Below are 21,100 nucleotides of genomic sequence, written 5' to 3'. Positions count from 1 at the left end.
TGCCACGCTGAAAGCTCTGTCCCCAAAGGTCTGTAGTGGAGGAGGTCAGTGAGGTACTGAGGTGTGGGGGTGGAGGAGGTCAGTGAGGTACTGAGGTGTGGGGGTGGAGGAGGTCAGTGAGGTACTGAGGTGCCACAGCATGGAGGGATTTGTAAGTGAGCAGGAGGGTTTTGTAGGTGATGCAGGATTTGATGGGGAGCCAGTGGAGGTGGATGAGGGTGGGGGTGATGTGCTGCCAGGGTTTGGTGCTGGTGAGAACCCTGGCAGCTGAGTGTTGAACATACTGGAGCCTGTTCAGGGTTTTGCTTGGAACCCCGTGGAGGGCGACAGTGGCTCAGGACTCAGGAGGTAGAGCAGTCGTCTGGTAATCCGGAGGTTCCTGGTTCGATTCCTGCTCCTCCCGGGAAGCATGTCGAAGTGTCCTTGAGCAAGACACTTAACCCCTAACTGCTCCCGATGAGCAGGTTGGTACATTGTATGGTCGCCTCTGCCGTCGGTGTGTGAATGTGTGAGTGAATGGGTAAAAATGTGAGGAACAAATTGTAAAGCGCTTTGGATAAAACTCTGCTATATAAATGCACCATTTACCATTTTATTTTTACCACTGGAATCCCTGCCCCCAAAACCCTTATAATTTGGTGTTGAAAGATGTGTATGTCACTTCTTTGGCACCTATTTGGGACCTACAAATTAAAAATAATTGTAAACCCTTCTGAATTATCAATTGAGCCTTAATTCAATTAGTTGACTCTTTACATTGTATTTATATTATATTAAATATATATATATATAATTATATTATTGTATTGTGCTCTACACATGTGATGGGAGAATGCACTGTGCATTCTACTGCGTTCCCTTTAGATGGGATTCTGCAGTCTGCCTAAAGAGTTCACTCTGCCGCAATCTTGATAACCCCTATCTCTTTGAATGATGAGTCATCCATATCCAAGAATCTGTCATACCGGTCAATTACTTAGAACACAGAATGTTAAAGGGCCTGTTCCACCCCAGGTGAAAATCTGCATAAAATGTATACCTAGGTAAATGGAATATTGCTCCACTTCTACAAGGGCTATTTGCATATTCTTGGTATCTAGGTACATGGACCTCAGGGAATGTATTCACAGTGTCAGAAATATTGTGTCTATTACTAGGCTTGCTTAAATTGTGATGAAACAAAGGAGAATATGAATTATGATTTTTCTTTGCATCTTTGACAGTGAATAACACCATGATAATAATGACCAAACTAACGACTAAATTGGGATGGGAGAAAAATACAGAAAAATAGGAGAAAAAGTAGATAAAAAAAAAACACTAACGGAAACAAAACCTTTATAGCCACAAAACACGGCAAATACAATGCAAAACACATAGGTATTAATTCACCTGTTGTCTAGTGTTATTCCTTATATTGAGAACTCAGTTAAATCAACTGGAGACTCCAATCCTATTTTATTAATCTTTGGTGGTGGGTCTGCCCATTTATTTATTATTTAGATCACAGATAGGCCTTTAACTAAATCTGTATCACAATCTATTTTCTTATTTCTTCTGATTCCACAGAGCTAAATAAAATAGAATACATTTACGTGTCATTTATGGGGGTGTGTTTACATACACTAGGAAGAAACGGATGGGATACAAGAAATATTTTTATTGATTGTCAAGAACTTTCAACTCAGAACTGAACAGCAGCAGTATTCATGCATCTCTCACACTGGAGACGGCATCTTTTGATAAATATACACCATCAAACATTGTTCCTTAATTATTTACAATATATATATAATTGAGATTGCCCATCATATGCTGTGTTTATCAAAGGGAATGATGGACCCACAACCAAGCAGCAAAGTTTTAGCAGAAACATGGCACACGATCCAGCAAGAGTTTGTGAGCTATACTAAGTTTGACAACTTCTCAGATTTATTCTCACAATCAATAGTGGTTCTCTATCAAACTACAGTGTAAATTATATTCTGCACACAATAAAAAAAGGTCAAAGTGCAAATGTGTCCATGACCATGAAGAGTTCATTTTTCTGTCAGAGTAAACGTTTCTGTACCTCACAGGCACATTCCATCAACCATATTCTGTTATAATCTAGAAGTAGAAGTTCCATCTATTGTTTTATCAATAGGAAAACCTTTTGAATGTCCTATTTCATTAACATCTTTACCATTTTCCCAATCCCAGCTGTCTTTTGCAAAAAGGGATGGCATATACTACAGTCAGTGGTAAGTCAGTAGTAATTTTTACACAACAGTGCCATCTCAAAATGTTTATAATCAAATGTTTTGGGGGGGGGGGAGTCTCAAACAATGTGTAAGTCACGACTGATGCCGTTTGGTTCTGTGGTGGACATCAGGCTATACCAACAGGTAAGATAACCAAGGTTTATGGTTAAGGATGTGCCGATAGACTTTTTCACTGCATATACCGACTAAACTTAGCACAGATCTGAGTCGTTACTTTCTCTAAAACACTATGGACCTGGTCCATTCGTTGGTGTCTCTGAACAAAACATTGAATGCATATCCAAAGAGATTATCGTAACATTCTTCTCTGTGCCTTGCTTTGATTTCTGATGATGTCAGATTTGATTTCTGACATGTTATATATTTTAGCCTGGTTTTAGCCTGATATTGGCCTGATATTGGCCTGACGTCAGATACCAGAATGGTATCGGTCCCTTCCCTCCTTCAGAGTTCATGGACAGTGCTGTGGGGCTCAGGGAGCTTCTGGATGTCACAGTTCTGGATCAGATTGAAGTAAAACACGATCATTTCCTCATAATTCTTCTTAGAAATCCTCTCATTGATGCCATGGAACCTGAGAAAATGAGAAGGACAAAAAACAAGTTTGTTTTTCTGTTATGTTGCCATCTTGTGGTTCCTGGTGGTTTAATGCTTAAACCAGGGGTGTCTTAACGGCCCAAACGCACCGAATATAATATATATATAACATAATATCAATTATTATATATATAAAAATAAAATAAAAAGCCATCTTTGACGGTGAATAACACCATGCTAACATTGGCCAGACATGAGGAATTGCCAATGAGCTCATTCAACACCTTCTTGAGATCATGTGTACAAAAAATCTAAGCAAATTAATAAAGGGCAGATGATTTACAGAATCATAAATCAAATCAAATTTATTTGTAAGGCCTGACAAAACACGTTAATGTCCCCATGGGCCGGACACGTCTTCTTTAAACAAGTCAAGAAGAAACATCACAATAAGTCAAGTTTACAGGGAGTTTTGTAGATACAGTACTGAATTTTGCCATCCGGACACATGCTATTAGAAATATGAATATAGAATATAGAATATCAGGCCTATAAATTACCTTATTATGGCCAAGTCCAGTGGCGTTATTTCAGTAAAAGCCAAGGTATGGCAAGGGAGTATGTATTGTATCTGTAAAAAGGCCAACTAGAGATAATTTTTCCTAAGACAGTTGAGGGGCTTCCATGTCGATAGGTCACTGATGAAAATCTTTTATTCTTCTTTTATCGAGTATATTTTAACTTTCGCAATGATTTCTTGGTTCTGCAACCTCAGCGTGGCTAATAAAAATAGGCTGGGAAGTATCATTAAAGTGTGCCGGAAGACCATCTGCATTAACTTGAATGATCTCAGTAATGTTTTTCAAGTGAGAGCCACTCAGAAGGCAGAGGCCATTCTAGCGGTACCCTCAGCACCCTCTCTATGCAGAGTTTCGACTCTTGCCTTCAGGACGGAGGTATAACTCCCATAGGAGGGCCACATCAAATAGGTATTTGAGATCATCTGTTCCATCAGCTGTTGGAATACAATTTTTAAATAAGCTTAGGCGTAGCTGCTACTGTATAGTCACAACAAATACTCTGTGTTCTTATTCTACACCTGATTGCAGTTGTATGGTGATATATTGTATGTTTTAATGTATTTATGTCTTTATTGTATATTTGCCATGTGTAGTGGTTGGGCTGTGTACTATTACTGTTGCAAACCAAATTGCCCCTTGGGGATAATAAAGACTATCCAATCCAATGTATGATATCCAGCATGAGTGTGATATTAGTGTCTACCAACGTTTGAATGAAGAAATATAGGCCTATATTAAGGTGACAAGACGTCAGCAATTTTCGGGTTTAAGTCGCCTGTCCTCGATCATATCCTGTTCCCGAAAACGTCCTTATATCCTTATTGCGTTATAGAAGACAGAAGGGGAAATGAGATTGTAAATGAATCATGCTTGTTGCAATGGTTACTATGTCAGATTAAAAGAAACTCTGCGAGTGAAATTAATGATACCATACTAGTTGCAGTTTTGGAATTCCACCCTCTGTATAAAAATAACGTCTCCCACCAAGTAGGACTCGGGTCCCTCCGTACCAAAGAGCCGTTCAAAAGAATCAAGTATGACTTGGTTCCCTCCGTTCGTACCGAAGAGCCGTTCAAAATAATCAAGTATGACTCGGTTCCCTTCGTTCGTACCAAAGAGCCGTTCAAAAGAATCGGATCGTTCGTGAACGTCACATGACTTGGTTACAGCAGGGTCAGTTGACAACATTGGTATTCAGCAGGGTTCCCACAGACATTGCGAAATGAAATTCAAGGACTTTTAAGCACTTTTCCAAGCACTATTTCCAAGGATACAATTCACTTTTAAATGCTGTTTAACGTTTTGAATTGTTTTGGCCTGCTTGCCAGCTAGAGCATCACATGTGAAGAAATGAGGAAAAGCAGTTGGAGCGCGCGAGATAGCGACTCATCAGGTTTTATTAACCCTTTGAGTGCCAGCGACGACATATCTCGTTTTATCAGCCCCCCCGGTGAGTGCAGACGACGACAAATGCCGTTTTATTTTTTTATTAGCGATCTGAATTCATATTTCATCAACCGAGTCTCCCGTTGGTACAGCAACCCCTCCAGGAGCTCGAATGGGAAAAAAGCGCCCCCTATCGTCTATCCCTGTGTAACTGCAGGTCAGTCGATTAGACTGACCTGGGATCTGTAGATCTGTAGAGGTGGAGCCAACTGGCTCCATTGTGCTGGCGAGCTGTCTGATCAAGAGGGATCTGATCGCGAGACGGAAAGCAGTGTGGAATATATATTTACAGCAGCCAATAATCAATCAATAAGCGTGATCGATATTTGGAATGGCGATCAGGAATTGGAATAATCTTTTTGGAGAACATCTGATCTAAGGTAAGGAGTCTATGTTACCAGTCTTGGGGTAATCGGAGCTGTATTCACTGAGATAACAGCGTGTCCCCTATGTGTGTATGTGTGTGTGGCTGTGTGTGATCTTGAGGAAACGAGAGAATAGATTTCTCAGCTCGCGTCTATAGCGTGCATAAGTACACATATACTATCGATAATCTAGCGTTTATTTGAAAACTATTCATAAATAGGCAGACAAATGACAACGTGTCTAGTCTATTCGAGAATATTCCAATAAATGCTGTTTATGGGAGAATGTTTCAATTTTCAGAAGATTTTCGAGAGAACGATAGCTTTTCGAAATGCTATAAAAAGGATATGAACCGATTAAAAAACAATCCGTTTCGACAATGTTGACTGCAAACAAGTCATTGATAAGCGACGGGCAGATTAGACACATAGCCATACTTTAAAACATAGATTAGGCGTTTTTAACGCTAACATTGAAGTGGGTGGTGGCATTCAACAGGGTAAATCAACGTTAATCAAGGCACTGAAAGTGTTAAAACAGAACAAAAAAAACGATTTCTTGATTCAGAACAATTTGATCATGGATAAACAAAACATTCTATTTGAATTTCAATGACTTTTTAAGCACATTGTTAAAAAAAATTGGCTGTTTAAGGAATTCCAGGCCTTGACTTTTTTGTAAAAAAATCAAGCACTTTAAGCACTTCAAGGACCTTGTGCGAACCCTGTATTCAGTATCAAAAGTAGCATTTGAGCATTCTTACCTCTGAGCATCGCCAGGTTTAAACCAAGTAGGGGCAAAGCGATAGGTACCGTTGGTCAGATCTTTGTAGTGGCGGCTGTCGGTGTTCCCAACACAAATACCTGTATGTTGAATATATGAATATTCATATCGAGATACTTCATTTTTATTTTTTTACTTTATTAAAAGGATCCCCATTAGCTGACGCCTAGGCGACAAGCTAGTCTTCCTGGGGTCCTTGACAAATAACAAAACATTACAGCCACATTGGCACAAACATCAACATCATGACATCAATAGTCCAATGAAAATGTTACAGAAATAGGGCAACTACCTGATTAAAATGCTGGGAAAAAAAAGAAAATAAACAGTCCGAAAACAGATAACAGTGATTATATAGCTGCAACATGGTCTCATCAGAAAACGTAAATAAAGTACTAATCGACCACAGGAAAAAGGTACATAATGTACAATACTTACTTACATAGCCACAAGTAATATATTTACATCTTGTATAAGTAATATATTTACGTTTCGTATCGGCAAAAGTCCAAAACAAACATCGCGACCCAAACCAAAAATTATTGTGTTTGTGGGCCAGTGCTCTCACCACTAGACTAAGCCAGTAAGCCAGCCACCCACCCTGATACGAACACAGCAATACTATGATGATGGTTCCTTTTAACGTTTAACGGTTATGCTTAAGATATAAAGTTAGGGTTCAGTGTTTATGGTTAGTTTAAGGTAACAGTGTGGTTAAGATTTGGGGCGAGGCCATCAGAAAAGTGTGTCTTGGTAGTCTTGAGGTAAAGGCACTTGCCTCCCATGTGAGCAGACTAAGAAATGACGTAAACATCATGATCAGAACCGCAAAAAGAAATTTCATCAACGACAAAACGGAGGAAAACAAAAACAAACCCTGCGAACTTTGGAAATTACTCAATAATCAACTAGGCTGCAGTAAAAAACTTAAAACCAGATTCTCAAACATAAACATAAAGACGGACAACACGCTCATCACAGACAAGCTGGATGTAGCCAATTACTTAAACATCTTCTTCACAAACATAGCCACAACACTGGTAAACAAACTACCCTCCCACTCAGGGCATTATGGGGTAGAACACATAGTAGCATACTACAAAAACCTAGGGGTCCACAAAGACGACTTCAAACTTGAAATGGTAACAACCGATGAGGTACTCAAAAAATTTAGCGCCCTCCAACCTAACAAGGCCACTGGCCATGACAACATCCCCTCCAAATTCCTCAGAGACGCAGCAGCCGCCATCACCCCAGTCATCACACACATAATAAACCTCTCTATAAGACAGGGGCACGTCCCCAAGGACTTCAAAATTGCGAGAGTGACCCCTCTACACAAAAAGGGCAGCAAATTAGACCCAGGCAACTACCGCCCTGTTTCTATTCTTACCTCCATCTCGAAAGTCATGGAGAAAATAGTCTACGAACAGGTCGAAAAGTACCTGGCGGAAAAAAACCTAATCTACGAATTCCAATCTGGCTTCAGAACGTCCCACTCCACTGACACATGCCTCCTCTATTTGAACGACCACATCAAACAAGAGGTGGACGCTGGCAAATACTGCGGCATGGTCATGCTGGACCTACAAAAGGCCTTCGACACTGTCAATCACTCCATTCTAATGGACAAGCTAAAAGCAATTGGTTTTGATAGCCTATCAGTGAGCTGGATGCAATCCTACCTGGAGGGGAGAGAACAGATGGTAGAGGTAAACGGTACTCTATCCCCCCCCCTCACAGTGAGCTGTGGTGTTCCACAAGGAAGCATACTAGGACCGCTACTCTTCCTAATTTATGCAAATGACATGTCGTCAGCCTGTGACTGCAACTTGTTCCTGTTTGCGGACGACTCAGCCCTGCTGGTCTCTGACAAGAACAAATTGCAGGTTGAAAAAACCCTCAGCACGGAACTAGGCAAAATCTGCATATGGCTCGCTGATAACAAACTATCATTACACATGGGCAAAACAGAGTCCATTCTCTTCGGTTCAAATAACAAACTCAGCAAGACCGACGGTTTCTCAGTTACAGTGGGTGACAATATTGTCACAAGGAAAGACGAAATTACCTACCTGGGTTCCATCCTAGAGGCAAATCTTTCCTGTGACAAAATGGCATCCAATGTAATAAAAAAAGTCAACCAACGAACTAGATTCTTGTACCGGATCTCCTCTCTGGTAAACAAGAATACCCTGAAGACTCTGGCAGGAGCACTCATTCAAGGGTACTATGACTATGCGTGCACCTCATGGTACCAAAGCACCTCAAAGGCGCTTAAAACAAAATTACAAACATCACAAAACAAACTGGTCAGACTACTACTTGACCTGAACCCCAGAACCCACCTCACCCCTGCCCACTTTGCCAACCTAGGATGGCTTAGAGTAGACGACAGAGTACAGCAACTTGCAATGGGCCTGGTCTACAAGATACACTATACGACCGGGGTGCCCATGTACATGTCAAAATACTTCCCAAAGGTCAGTGAATACCACAACCACTACACCAGAGGAAGCTCAACAAATCATGTTAAACCCAGATTCGGCTCAAACAAGGGACTAAACACGTTCCGCAATTATGCCACAACAATGTGGAACGCCCTACCCAAAGCTGTAAAGGAATGTGAATCCCTGCCCACATTCAAAACCGCCCTTAAAGAGCACCTACGGGAGGCTGCAATTCGAAACTGGCCACCGTAAATGCCCAAAACCCCCACCACCTCCTAATAGACAGTCTCCTCCCCACCGCATGTATATATTCCCTCCCCGCCGTATGTATATTTCCCTCCCACCCACCCACCCCCTCCTAATGTACAGTCCCCTCCCCATCATATGTATATACTCTGTCAGGATCTAGGGGTAACAGTACTGTATATTTGAATACCGCCTATGTCACAAATGTATCAGTACTAAATACCTATATGTCCCTATGCCATAAATGTCATGTATGTTGTGTATGTCATAAATGTCTATATGAATTGAAAATGGGGGACCCTGATGGAAACAAGACAAACGTCTTTCTCAGGTCTGCATCCCCTTAACAATTGTATGTATTGAGCCGTACTGTATTGTACCCATTCTGCAATCTGTTAAATAAAGTTTTCATTCATTCATTCATTCAGCACCCTAGGTTTGTTCTATTTTAATATGTAATATACGTCAATATAGTACTTATGACTATAAAATAACATGCATTCCTGTGGTCGATTAGTACTATTTACATATTTCAAGCGAGATCAGGCTGATATATTAACTAATCAAATGAAACCATTAGTCTGTTACCAACTCTTTTATATTCAGTTTCTTACCAGGCGCGACCGTAACTTGTGGAAACAAATCCAGCACGGTTTTCTTGATGATCTGAAATCCAAAGGCAGTTTCACCGTAGGAGCTGACGGGCAACGGGTCAAACCCATCCACCAGCTCCATCTTCACACGCTGGTCCCCGACTGTAGACCGGATCCGATCCAGGACCTGAATCACAGAAAAACGTCACACATCTAGGTCAATCCAATTATGTTCATGGAGGAATTCTCAAAAGAGCAGACTGAAATTGCTGACCCCACCTCTTGTAATGTCTGTGCAGAATGGATGCGTAGATTTACATAAGCCTCAGCGAGGGATGGAATTATGTTAACCTGTGATGAGAGAAGATAAAGAAGATTTTCCCAAGGTAAATTACATGAATGAGTATAATACAATGTTTACATTATATAGTGATGCTTTTGAACGGCTCTTTGGTACGAACAAAGGGAACCGAGTCATACTTGATTCTTTTGAACGGCTCTTTGGTATGAATGAAAGGAACCGAGTCATACTTGGTGTGTGAGCCGTTATTTTTATCGTTCGTTGCGCTCATTTCACTGCCTGCCCTGAATCCATTCCCCTTACACACATGGATCTTGTTGTTATCAATCTAACTGCCGCATGCACTTTATTGTTCACATCAAAAGTTGTTATGAATCTAGTTAATTTGAAGGGGAATGGATTTTGGGCACCGGTAGCAGTACACCAGTAGCCTATTTTCTTTTATTCAAACTTTGGTGGACGCTTAACTCATTCAGTGCCAAACACGAGATTTCTCGTGTTTGAAATCCAAGCGTTGAGCGCTAAAAACGATATCTCTCATTTTTAAGTTCCCTTTTCCTTTTTTTCTTCGATTTTCTCATACTAAGCACTTGTGCAGGCCTTGTGAGTGTGGATTGGACCTGCAATGATGATTGAATCCCGCCAGGTGGCAGTATCGCCTACCTTATGAACATGCATGGGCCAGCTTAGTGTGAGTGGTCCCACAGCACCCAAAGCACTAGGGACTCTACTAGTAGGGTGCGAGCAGCAGTGAGAAGGACACGTTCGACAATGGCGATCGCCTAGAGCGAACTATTGGATAGGGATGCACCGAATGGGAAATTCTTAGCCGAAACCGATACCGAAAATAGAAAACAGTTGGCCGAAAACCGAAAGGCCGAAAATGATTCATAGAATATAATTTTTTTACCAGTGTTGTGGAACATTATGATTATGGAAAAATATATGATTAAGGCAAAAACATTTTTTTTTTATCCACTTTTTCTCCCATTTTCTATATTTTCTCCCATCCCAATTTCGTATCATCCAATTCAACCCTCCCCTGTCACGAACGCTGTTTCTTGCCTCCCACAAGCCGGCTGCAATGTGGACTAAGTCATACATAGCACAAGTCCCCTCCGGTACTTGAGGTAACAGCAGTCGCATCTTTTCACCTGCGCAGCTCGATCTCTCAGTGGTGAGGAGTAACGCGTGGGAGGCTCACGCTGCCCCCGACACTTCCTGATTCCACTGCGCAGGCGCACCAACCGACCTGTAGGAGTCGCTGTCCACAACGCCCGATCCCCACCCATCAGTTTCCCACCCCCTAATACGGCCAATGTGTATTAGTACGGACGACCAGCTAAACTGAAAGCAAATGTGGAGCGCTGGGCTCGAACAGGCGAGCCCAGCGTCTCCAGATTTCGTGGCGAGCGCCTTTCCCACTACGCCACGTAGCCGCCCTATGATTAAGGCAAAACTTAACTTAAATAATAAATAATCACTATTATGGGTCCATAAAACATTTATTCAGCACTTCTGAATGCATACAGTACATTAATTCCATCTTGTCTCTGGCTGCGCAGCGGACATCTGTGCTCTACTGAGCGCACCTTTCTAGTCCCCAGCTGAATGTGCTCGCTTGACTCGGCACAGTAGACGCGCGACAGACAGACAGCGTCAATGTGAGAAACACAATCCCCCCCTCTCGCTCTGAATAATATGCATATTAGATCACTCAGTGATTAACCGCGGCATATAGTAAATAAGGATATAAAGCATGTTAAAGACGCATTTATTGGACGCGTTGCGCGCAGAGTTTACATAGAAACAGCGCGACTCCCGACAGCGCAACATCATCACAACAACACGCAAGGTTGTTAGGTTGTTTCTGTGATATATTTTCGGTGAAAAAACTCTTTTGGCCGAAAGCCGAAAGGCAATTTTTTGCCATTTTCGGCCGAAAACTTTCGGTGCCGAAATTTCGGTGCATCCCTACTATTGGATATTATGAAGAAGACTAAATGGATTATATGGATGATGATTATGGACGATAAGGTGCGTTTCCACCAGACTATGCTGGACTATGTTGCCTATTCGGCTCCGTCTATAGTCTGGCCCGAGCAGACTATAGTATAGACGAAGAAGACAACGGATGAGGGCCTAACGTTATATGTATTGATCCTGTTCTGATTCAAGACACTTGGACTCGGAGCGAGAATAGAGTACCTTCTAACAAAGGTAACGTCTATTTTACGTCTACTTTACCGAATCCCATCCTAAAACATGCTTTTGTAATGATCACAGCGTCGGAAAACGACACCCCCCCCCCCCCCCCCCCCCCCCCGGCTTTGTGAAGAAACAAGGTCACGTGTTTACCTTTGACCTGGCAATAATATAGGTTTCAGGCGAGCAGCCGCGAGATTTGCGCATACGCTGCACAAAACACACTATATCTTACGATCTAGAAAACCAGCCTGGATTATTGTGAAACGGGGCGATGTTTAACGTGGTATAGCGCACAAACGAAGGTATGTAGAAATGAACTGTTTTGTCCCTGTTGGACTATAAATAGTGCCTGTCAAATGAGCCATACTATTGTCTCCATAGCTATAATATAGAATATATGATGGGTCCGCAAGCATCGTGAAAATGGTCAATAACGCTGGCGCCAGGGAGTAAAGATGGAAAAACAGTGTGCCAGTCAATGAGTTAATATCACACGCATGTTGGATATAATACATACATTTTAACAATTTAAGGCTTTGTTTCCTGGGGCTTTAAGTATCTAAGTTTGAATCTGAACCAAATCTTATCCTATCTTTTAAATGTTTACATTTTGTCATTTAGCTGACACTTTTATCCAAAGAGACTTAAAGTACAAGTTTTGTACGACAAAGAAGGGTACAACTCTATCAGCTGAGTAACAATGTTCATCAAAGTGTTCAAACTTGAGTGCTGCAGTGTCGAGTGTATGTTATTAGGAAGAGTGCATGACAGTAGAGGACAGTAAGAAGGTTCGTTTAAAAAAAGAATTGTTATTCTTCCACAGATAAATCAAAGATTTTGATTTAAAACTGATAAACCAAGTAACCCAAAAAAAAGAACGATGAGCCACTCTTTTGCTCTCTGCTGTAAATTACCTTTGTTTTGTAAAATTGCTTTCTGTACCTTAACTCCTGCGTTAAACATGGTGACAGCTGTGGTCGTCCTCACAAAAGCATTGGTGTCCGGTCTTCTCTCCAGTACTCTACAACATAAAAACAAATCTTTTACTGTATCCAATACAATCGCTAATAGTATTACCGGTAATAACATATTGTGCACCAATAACATGCTGAATGCATTGTGGGGAGATACCTGCCCATGAGTGGAGAGAACAGCCACAGGTTTGACATGATGAACTTCAACGGAAGTCCAAACTGTAAAATCAGAGAGGTACAAATCAGTTAAAACACTTCAAGGTCGCAGCCATTTTGTGATATTTTAGGCTCGCCTGGTCAACTCTTATAGAAATGCTTGTAAAACCTCAACCCTGTATTGTACAATGAAGTGATCTTTATTATCAGAACAACCTGGGCTATCAGAATATATATGATTCAGTGTTGTCAGATCAAGGTATACATGTGTTATACCACTATATAAATATAAAAAATATATATATATCAAATAATTGTATTGAAGAAAACAGAGAACAATAAAGAATATACTTTAATAAGGACAGTCCTCCACTAAAGAGGTTGTTAGTTGATTAGCAGTCATAGGACTTTGTTTATTTCATCAGAAAATCTGTAAAATTGTGTTTCCCACATGGCAGTCATGCAGAATGATCTCTCTGGTGCTGACCAGAACTGACCATGTCCTCTTTCAGGAAAATTCGTTTAATTTAGCATGAAGGAAAAAAAACAACAACCACCAATCGACTAACAAATTCTCTGGTCGATTTAAGACCAAAACGTCCAATGAACTGACAAATCTAATTCAGAGGGGGCAGCCAGTACACTACACACCTCCTGAGTCTGCAGCATTAGGCTATAATCGACGTCACCTTGTAGGCAAAACTCTTCAGGACCCAAACCTTGTGCCTTGTGGGGCGAGACCCCAGGGCCGTGAAGAGCTCTGTATGGACGGGTTGTTACTGGGCTTCATTCAGATGGTTCCTCGAGCAGTGCCTTGGGGTCTCCCCCCAAACAACACAGTCTCGTCAGAAAACCTAAATAAAGTACTTAAAAATCGACCACAGTACGTTATGTTATATATACAAGTAATATATTTATGTTTCGTATTGGCGGGTTAGAGTTATGGTTAGTTTACGGTGTGGTTAAGTTTAGGGGTTAGGATTAGGGTTAGGTTAAGGTAACAGTGTGGTTAAGGTTAGGGTTAAGCTTATGGTTAGTTTAAGGTAACAGTGTGGTTAGTTTATGGTTAGTTTAAGGTAACAGTGTGGTTAGGGTTAGTTTAAGGTAACAGTGTGGTTAGGGTTATGGTTAGTTTATGGTGTGGTTAAGTTTAGGGTTAGGATTAGGGTTAAGGTTAGGGTTAGTTTAAGGTAACAGTGTGGTTAGGGTTAGGGGTATGGTTAGTTTACGTAAATATATTACTTATGGCTAACATAACGTACATCGTGTACCTTTTTCCTGTGGTTGATACATATTTTATTTACATATTTGAAGCTCAGGCTGCCCCAAAAGATGCGCACATTTTATTTCAGAGGCATATGGTTTTGTTTTGCCTATAAAACCTTTGTTCACCAACAGTGAAAGCGTCTCTGCACCAGTGTCCTACCTTGTGAGCCAAGTGTTCAAAAGTCCCACGTTCAGGGCCCTGGCCAAACAGCCTGGGCATCGGGTTGTCTTCTAGTCTGAAGAGAGAGAGTGTTAAGTTAGGAGAGGTTTTGGGACAAGACATTTAAACATTCCTTTTTATTTGCCTTTCTATCATTTTCTCCCATCCCCAATTTAGTCGTTATGCCAATTCCCTTCCTGGAAGTTGCGTGCATTGCCCCACACTGTCGGTCTGGGGAGAGTGTGTAGACTATCGCATGCCTCCTCCCATACATGTGGAGTCGCCAGCCGCTTCTTTTCACCCGACAGCGAGGAGTTTCACTGGGGGAACATAACACGCGCGGAGGTTCACACTATTTCCCCCAGATCCCCTCCCTGCTGAACAGGTGCCCCGACCCACCGATAGGAGTCGCTCTTTGCGACGACCTGGAGACATACCCACCGGCGAACACTTGACAATTGTGTTCGTAGGAACGACTGACCAAGCCGGAGGTACCGCTGACAGCTGGATTTGAACCCAGAGTCTCTGCGGTGGCAGGAGGGTGCTTAGACGTCTACGCTACCCAACCGGTCCAGTGCTTACACCTCTACGCTACCCTTCCGCACCAGTGCCTAGACCTCTACACTACCCAGCCACACCAGTGCTTAGTCCTCTACGCTACCCAACCACAACAGTGCTTAGACCTCTACGCTACCCAGCCACAACAGTGCTTAGACCTCTACGCTACCCAGCCACACCAGTGCTTAGACCTCTACACTACCCTTCCGCACCAGTGCCTAGACCTCTACGCTACCCAGTCGCTCCCATATTTAAACATTCCTACTGGCAAGGAGAGCACTCAAAGAGAAGCGCACGACTCCCCAGAGCACCGTCTGAGTAGCAGAGGAACGGAGCAGTGGATTCTGTGGACTGTAGTTCAAGAGATGGCTTGATTGGAAATGTAATTATTGGTAGCTACCACCTTACATCACAATGTTGCTGGATTGTAACTTTGGACCCGATCTGACTCGCTCCGATGACCGGCTTGTGCTTAAGGAGCTGTAAGTGGTGTAGTGCCTCCGCTCTGCAGTAAACAGAAAATACATTTCCTGGTATCCCTTCCCCACTTTACTTCTCCAAGTAGGAGAGAGAAGCCTAGATATTTGTACTTATTTCAAGAGATCTTGCAGACAAATTAGCTTACTGCAATTGGCAGATTATTGTACTTGTTTCAAGCACATATTTGCTTCTTTTCTTTTTGTCTACTTTTTCTCCTCCTTTTTCTGTATTTTTTCTCCCATCCCAATTTTATTGTTATGCCAATTCCCCCCTCCCCTTCCTGGCCGTTGCCCCCCACTTGCCGGTCTAGGGAGGGTTGATAGATACTATCACATGTCCCCTCCGATACATGTGGAGTCAGCCAGCCGCTTCTTTTCACCGGACAGCGAGGACTCTCACTGGGGGAGCGTAACGCGTGGGAGGCTCACACTACTTCCCCCAGTTCCCCTCCCTCGCTGAGCAGGCGCCCCGACCAACCTGTAGGAGTCGCTGTTTACAACGACCAGGATACACACCCCACCGGCTTCCCACCAGCTAACACTGCCAATTGGTTAGTATGGACGACCGACCAAGCCGGAGGTACCGCTGACAGCTGGATTCAATACCAGTGTCTCTGCGGTGGTAAGCAGGCGCTTAGTCCGCTGCGCTACCCAGCCGCCCAAGCACATATTTGCTTTTAAAACTAGTTTTTATCTCTTGTTTTTGCAGTGTGGGGTTCTCTCTCCCACTTGGATAAAGTGGGAAGAGATGCCAAAAAATATATTTTGTGTTTACTGCACAGCTGGAGGAGGGACTGGGAGACCCCATGTTACTGACCAGACACTCTGTATCAGTGATGGCTGTCGGAATGTAGAGCTGTTATTTTAACATGTAGACCATATATTATTATATTATATATATATATAGGATATTTTAACTAAATAAAAAAAATAACACTGGTCCTTGTTCCGAGCATGGAAGCTCTGCCTTTTCTGTTGATGCTCCCAACTCGTGGAACATCCTTCAATGCACATTCAACCCTTTCACTGCCGCACTACCAAACGGTTCACCCTTTCACTGCGACAATACACAGAAGGTTAACCCTTTCACTGTCACACTACAGAAGGTTAACCCTTTACTATCACACTACCGACGGGTAAAGGGTTAAGGTCCCTCGAGCTTGTTCTGAGCATGGAAGCTCTGCCTTTTCTGTTGATGCTCCTGATGCACATTTAAAGATCAATACTCCTCCAACCTGTGTACAGTTCAAAGCCACGATCACTAACAACTGTGTTACATAAGTCTGTGTAACTATTTTTAGCTGACTTGATCTTATCCGAATTTTTATCTTGTATTTTAGGTTATTTCCCCATGTTTTTAGATTTTGTTTTTATCTTGTGTAATTTTGTCATATATTTTAACCGTTACTCATCATCATCATTGGAAATGAGGGCAACCTTTTAACCCTTTCACTACCACACTAAAGACGGTTAACCGTCTGTAGTGTGGTAGTGAAAGGGATAACCTTCTATAGTGTGGTAGTGGAAGGGTTACCTTCTATAGTGTGGTAGTGAAAGAGTTAACCCTCTGTAGTGTGGTAGTGAAAGGTTAACCTTCTATAGTGTTGTAGTGAAAGGGTTAACCTTCTATAGTGTCGTAGTGGAAGGGTTAACCTTCTGTAGTGTGGTGGTGAAAGGGTTAACCGTCTGTAGTGTGGTAGTGGAAGGGTTAACCTTCTGTAGTGTGGTGGTGAAAGGGTTAACCTTCTGTAGTGTGGTGGTGAAAAGGTTAACCTTCTGTAGTGTGGTGGTGAACGGGTTAACCTTCTGTAGTGTGGTAGTGAAAGGTTAACCTTCTATAGTGTGGTAGTGAAATGGTTAACCTTCTGTAGTGTGGTAAGGAAAGGTTAACCTTCTATAGTGTGGTAGTGAAAGGGTTAACCTTCTATAGTGTGGTAGTGGAAGGGTTAACCTTCTGTAGTGTGGTAGTGAAAGGTTAACCTTCTGTAGTGTGGTAGTGAAAGGTTAACCTTCTGTAGTGTGGTGGTGAAAGGGTTAACCTTCTGTAGTGTGGTGGTGAAAGGGTTAACCTTCTGTAGTGTGGTAGTGAAAGGGTTAAATAAAGGTTTGATGGTGACGACGTTGGGCTCTTGCCTCTTGACGGCTGCAGCCAGGATCCCAATGCTGCTCTCGCTGGGAGGCATCGAGGAGTGGCTCGGGACCATAGACACACTGAGCTTCACTGTGGCCTGGCCCTTCTCACTGATTCCAATCCTGAGAAAACACACACACACACACACACACCTACTGTAGTTGTACAACATAAACAGTTCCATCATGTTTCTAGTGCCGTTATACAAACACTCACCCGTAACATTAACTTTAGACACGTTTAACACTACACACCATTATCTATTTTTTACAAAAGATTTGCACTACATCCATACCTCATTTTGCATCTCTTCTTTTTAAAGTTTGCATTTTTGAACCTCATTGTTTGCATTTTGGAACTTCATTTGTACTTTAGTTTGTATAGTGTTTGGACTTTATTCTTTTTTTTCGCTATATGAAGCACAATCTCAGGAGGCTCATACAGAACCAAGCATTTCACTGTAATGTACATTATTACTGTATATGTGACAAATAAAACAAAACTTGAACTAAAGGACAGCAGTATATACTATATCCTCACAGAGCAGCAGGTCCTTCTAAGCCACCGATGAGTCCATCCAGTATCGCCAGGCCCTCATCCAGGACAAACGCCAGCCGCACACCTCGCTGTTTCAGCAGACGCACAATGTTCACAGCGCCCTGGAAACCACTCACCTTGGAACACACACACACACACACACACACAATTTGTCACTGTGTGTCTCACTGTCAAAGTAAAGATAGGAAGGGCTTTGGTGTACAGTTGTGTAGAGTTGCAATTAATAATAATAATAATAATAATAATAATAATAATAATAATAATAATAATAATAATAATAATAATAATAATAATAATAATAATAATAATAAATCGTATTTGTAGTGCACTTTTTGTTCACTAGGATCCCAAAGTGCTACAGGGTTAAAACAGTTCAAACTAATTAAATTAAATAATTATTAATAATAATAAAATAAAATACAGAATACAAATTAAATTAAAATTAAAACATTCCCATTCTCTGCCACCACTTTGATCATCCTAAACCATTCTCTGCCAGCGCTATTTGTCTATGGAGATGTTCACCTTCTTTGCAGGGCTATAACTTTTTAAAAATTGTATTGCTAAATTGACATTACTATGGCCCATTCAACATCAATTATCGATCGTTCAGGATGTAGGAACGTTTTACTTTTTCATTCACACATTCATACGAAAATACCGTCTAGAGTATAAATATGTTTTTATCGTTTTCTGCAGTATTTCATAGAACATGAGATATAGGCATAAATGCATATATTAGATTATCAAATGCAGTTTGATACTGATCCATGCCATATTAAAAATGTCAACTGTACATGGTCCTAAACATTATGACTGATCATCTGCGGGTGAACGGAGGGGGGGGGGGGGGTCGTTTTTAATTCCGTGACCGACGTTAAATGATTTATGTAGTATGGGTGATATATTGATCAGAGCAGTTTGTATCGAAAATGATAAAGAAAAACGCTGAAACTCACGTCAGTCTCCTCGTACCGTTGGGCGATGAGAGTGGAGCAAACAGATCCCAGTTATGTGGTGGGGATCGAGGCGATCCAGTTCCAGTTTGTATAATACTAATATACGCCCAAATCATGTTGTTTATTGAGTTATGGCAACGATCCATTGTCCACGGTGTGTGGATTGAGTCCCGGGACGATAAACGAGTGGCCGGATGGAATAGGGAGACGCACCGGGGTCACAATTATCGCCGATCAGCCACCAGGTGGCAGTATTGAAGCGTTGCAGAGTTGTGCCGGCTCAAACAGCATCAGACCAGCCTCCGTCAACGAAATATGAATACCATGACGAAAATATGAAATATGAACTTGAAACACGCTGTACGACGTTATTGGCAGACAACGCATGACCTTTGAACCCGTCTTAACACGTGATTGGCGGAGAATGGGTTAAAAACATAGTATGAACAGACAATTAACACTTTCTCTGCCAAGGACGCCTAAACTCGTCATTCCCCGCCATGCTCATTCTGCCAATGACGCCGTAACACGTCATTGAGATCAATATTTCAAAAATCTGTGATCGCAATCATATTTCTCCCCCGGAGACTTGAGATCTACTGTTGATCCCCTCTCAACTCTCCAACGGTTCAAGAGCGCCATCTGGTGGCCGATCGGCGGATCGCCCAAACCGGAAACCGGAAACGGAAGCTGGTGCTCATTCCAATTCGGTCCGATCACTCGCTAATAGTCCCGGGACTCGAGCTAGACACAATGGATAGCAATCAGTTACCAATAACTCGATAAACAACATGATTTGGACGTATATACTATTATACAACCTGGAGATGGATCGCATATTTCAACATCCCATAATAGGAATATTTTTGCTCCACACTCATCGCCCAACGCTACGAAGAAGCTACGGTGAGTTTCAGCGGGTTTTTTTAACGTGTTCGATACAAACTGCTCTAATGATCATATCACCCACACTAGATGAATCATCTAACGTTGGCCACGGAATTATAAACGACCCCCCCCCCCCCATCCGGTCAACATCAGATGATAAGTAGTAACTTCTAGAAGCACGTCCATTTGAATTTTTTTTATCTCGCGCCGATCGCTATCAAACTGTATACAATCATCAATATAATGCATTTAAGGCTATAAATCACTTTCTGCAGAAAGCTGCAGAAAACGATAAAAACATACTTATACTTTAGACCGTATTTTAGTATGAATATGTGAATGAAAAAGTATAACGTTGCTACACCCTGAACAATAGATACTTGATGTTGAATGGGCCATAGTAATGTCAATTTAGCAATACAATTAAAAAAGTTATAGCCCTGCAAAGAAGGGGAACTTCTCCTAGGGCTGGGCGATATGACTAAAAACGTTATCGCGATAAAATTATAAAATTATTTTCATATAACTCGATATCGATAATTATCGTCGATATAATATCTGTCAAGTTTAATTAACTTTTTATGCCCGGCGCCGATGGACGGGCTATTAATAGACTTATTTTTCTGCTGTGAATGTCTCGAGTTGATGTCGTCATCAGTCCGCGCACGTTAGCCAGAGCGAGCAGTACTGTGTATCCCATGACAATGTACTAGTAAATATCCCTAAAATACTCTGTTCCGCCACAATACATTGCAACGACGTCCACCGTATATCACACACTACTCTAACCGTGGCATCAGAATTCTCGCCACACACATACTCGGCACGTAAATATATAAAAACAGCGCCGTGCAAGCTAGTTAACCTAGCCAGCTTCGTTTACAAGCGATGTATCCCATGACAATGTACTAGTAAATATCCCTAAAATACTCTGTTCCGCCACAATACATTGCAACGACGTCCACCGTATATCACACACTACTCTAACCGTGGCATCAGAATTCTCGCCACACACATACTCGGCACGTAAATATATAAAAACAGCGCCGTGCAAGCTAGTTAACCTAGCCAGCTTTGTTTACAAGCGATGTATTCCATGACAATGTACTAGTAAATATCCCTAAAATACTCTGTTCCGCCACAATACATTGCAACGATGTCCACCGTATATCACACACTACTATAACCGTGGCATC

The 21,100-nt window shown here is 41.9% G+C and overlaps 1 protein-coding gene across 1 annotated transcript in view; it reads right to left on the bottom strand.

Annotated features, from left to right (window-relative positions):
• Window positions 1-1,646: 1,646 nt before the first annotated feature.
• The window catches only part of pm20d1.2 (peptidase M20 domain containing 1, tandem duplicate 2), a 34,187-nt gene continuing 14,733 nt past the window's right edge, over window positions 1,647-21,100 (bottom strand). Inside the window, exons 5-13 of the mRNA XM_084334167.1 lie at window positions 18,040-18,173; window positions 17,502-17,621; window positions 14,332-14,407; window positions 12,907-12,968; window positions 12,718-12,796; window positions 9,546-9,617; window positions 9,288-9,453; window positions 5,958-6,057; window positions 1,647-2,838 (exon numbers count right to left, since the gene is read on the bottom strand). Of these exons, the coding sequence (XP_084190293.1) occupies window positions 2,709-2,838; window positions 5,958-6,057; window positions 9,288-9,453; window positions 9,546-9,617; window positions 12,718-12,796; window positions 12,907-12,968; window positions 14,332-14,407; window positions 17,502-17,621; window positions 18,040-18,173 (939 nt within the window). The 3' untranslated portion in view covers window positions 1,647-2,708. The remainder of the gene's footprint in view (window positions 2,839-5,957; window positions 6,058-9,287; window positions 9,454-9,545; window positions 9,618-12,717; window positions 12,797-12,906; window positions 12,969-14,331; window positions 14,408-17,501; window positions 17,622-18,039; window positions 18,174-21,100) is intronic.

The sequence above is a fragment of the Notolepis coatsorum genome (assembly GCF_963971535.1).
Source record: "Notolepis coatsorum genome assembly, chromosome: 17".
Classification (NCBI taxonomy): Eukaryota; Metazoa; Chordata; class Actinopteri; order Aulopiformes; family Paralepididae; genus Notolepis; species Notolepis coatsorum.
Note: the sequence above shows the minus strand (reverse complement) of the source record. Positions and strands in the feature narration are given on the sequence as shown.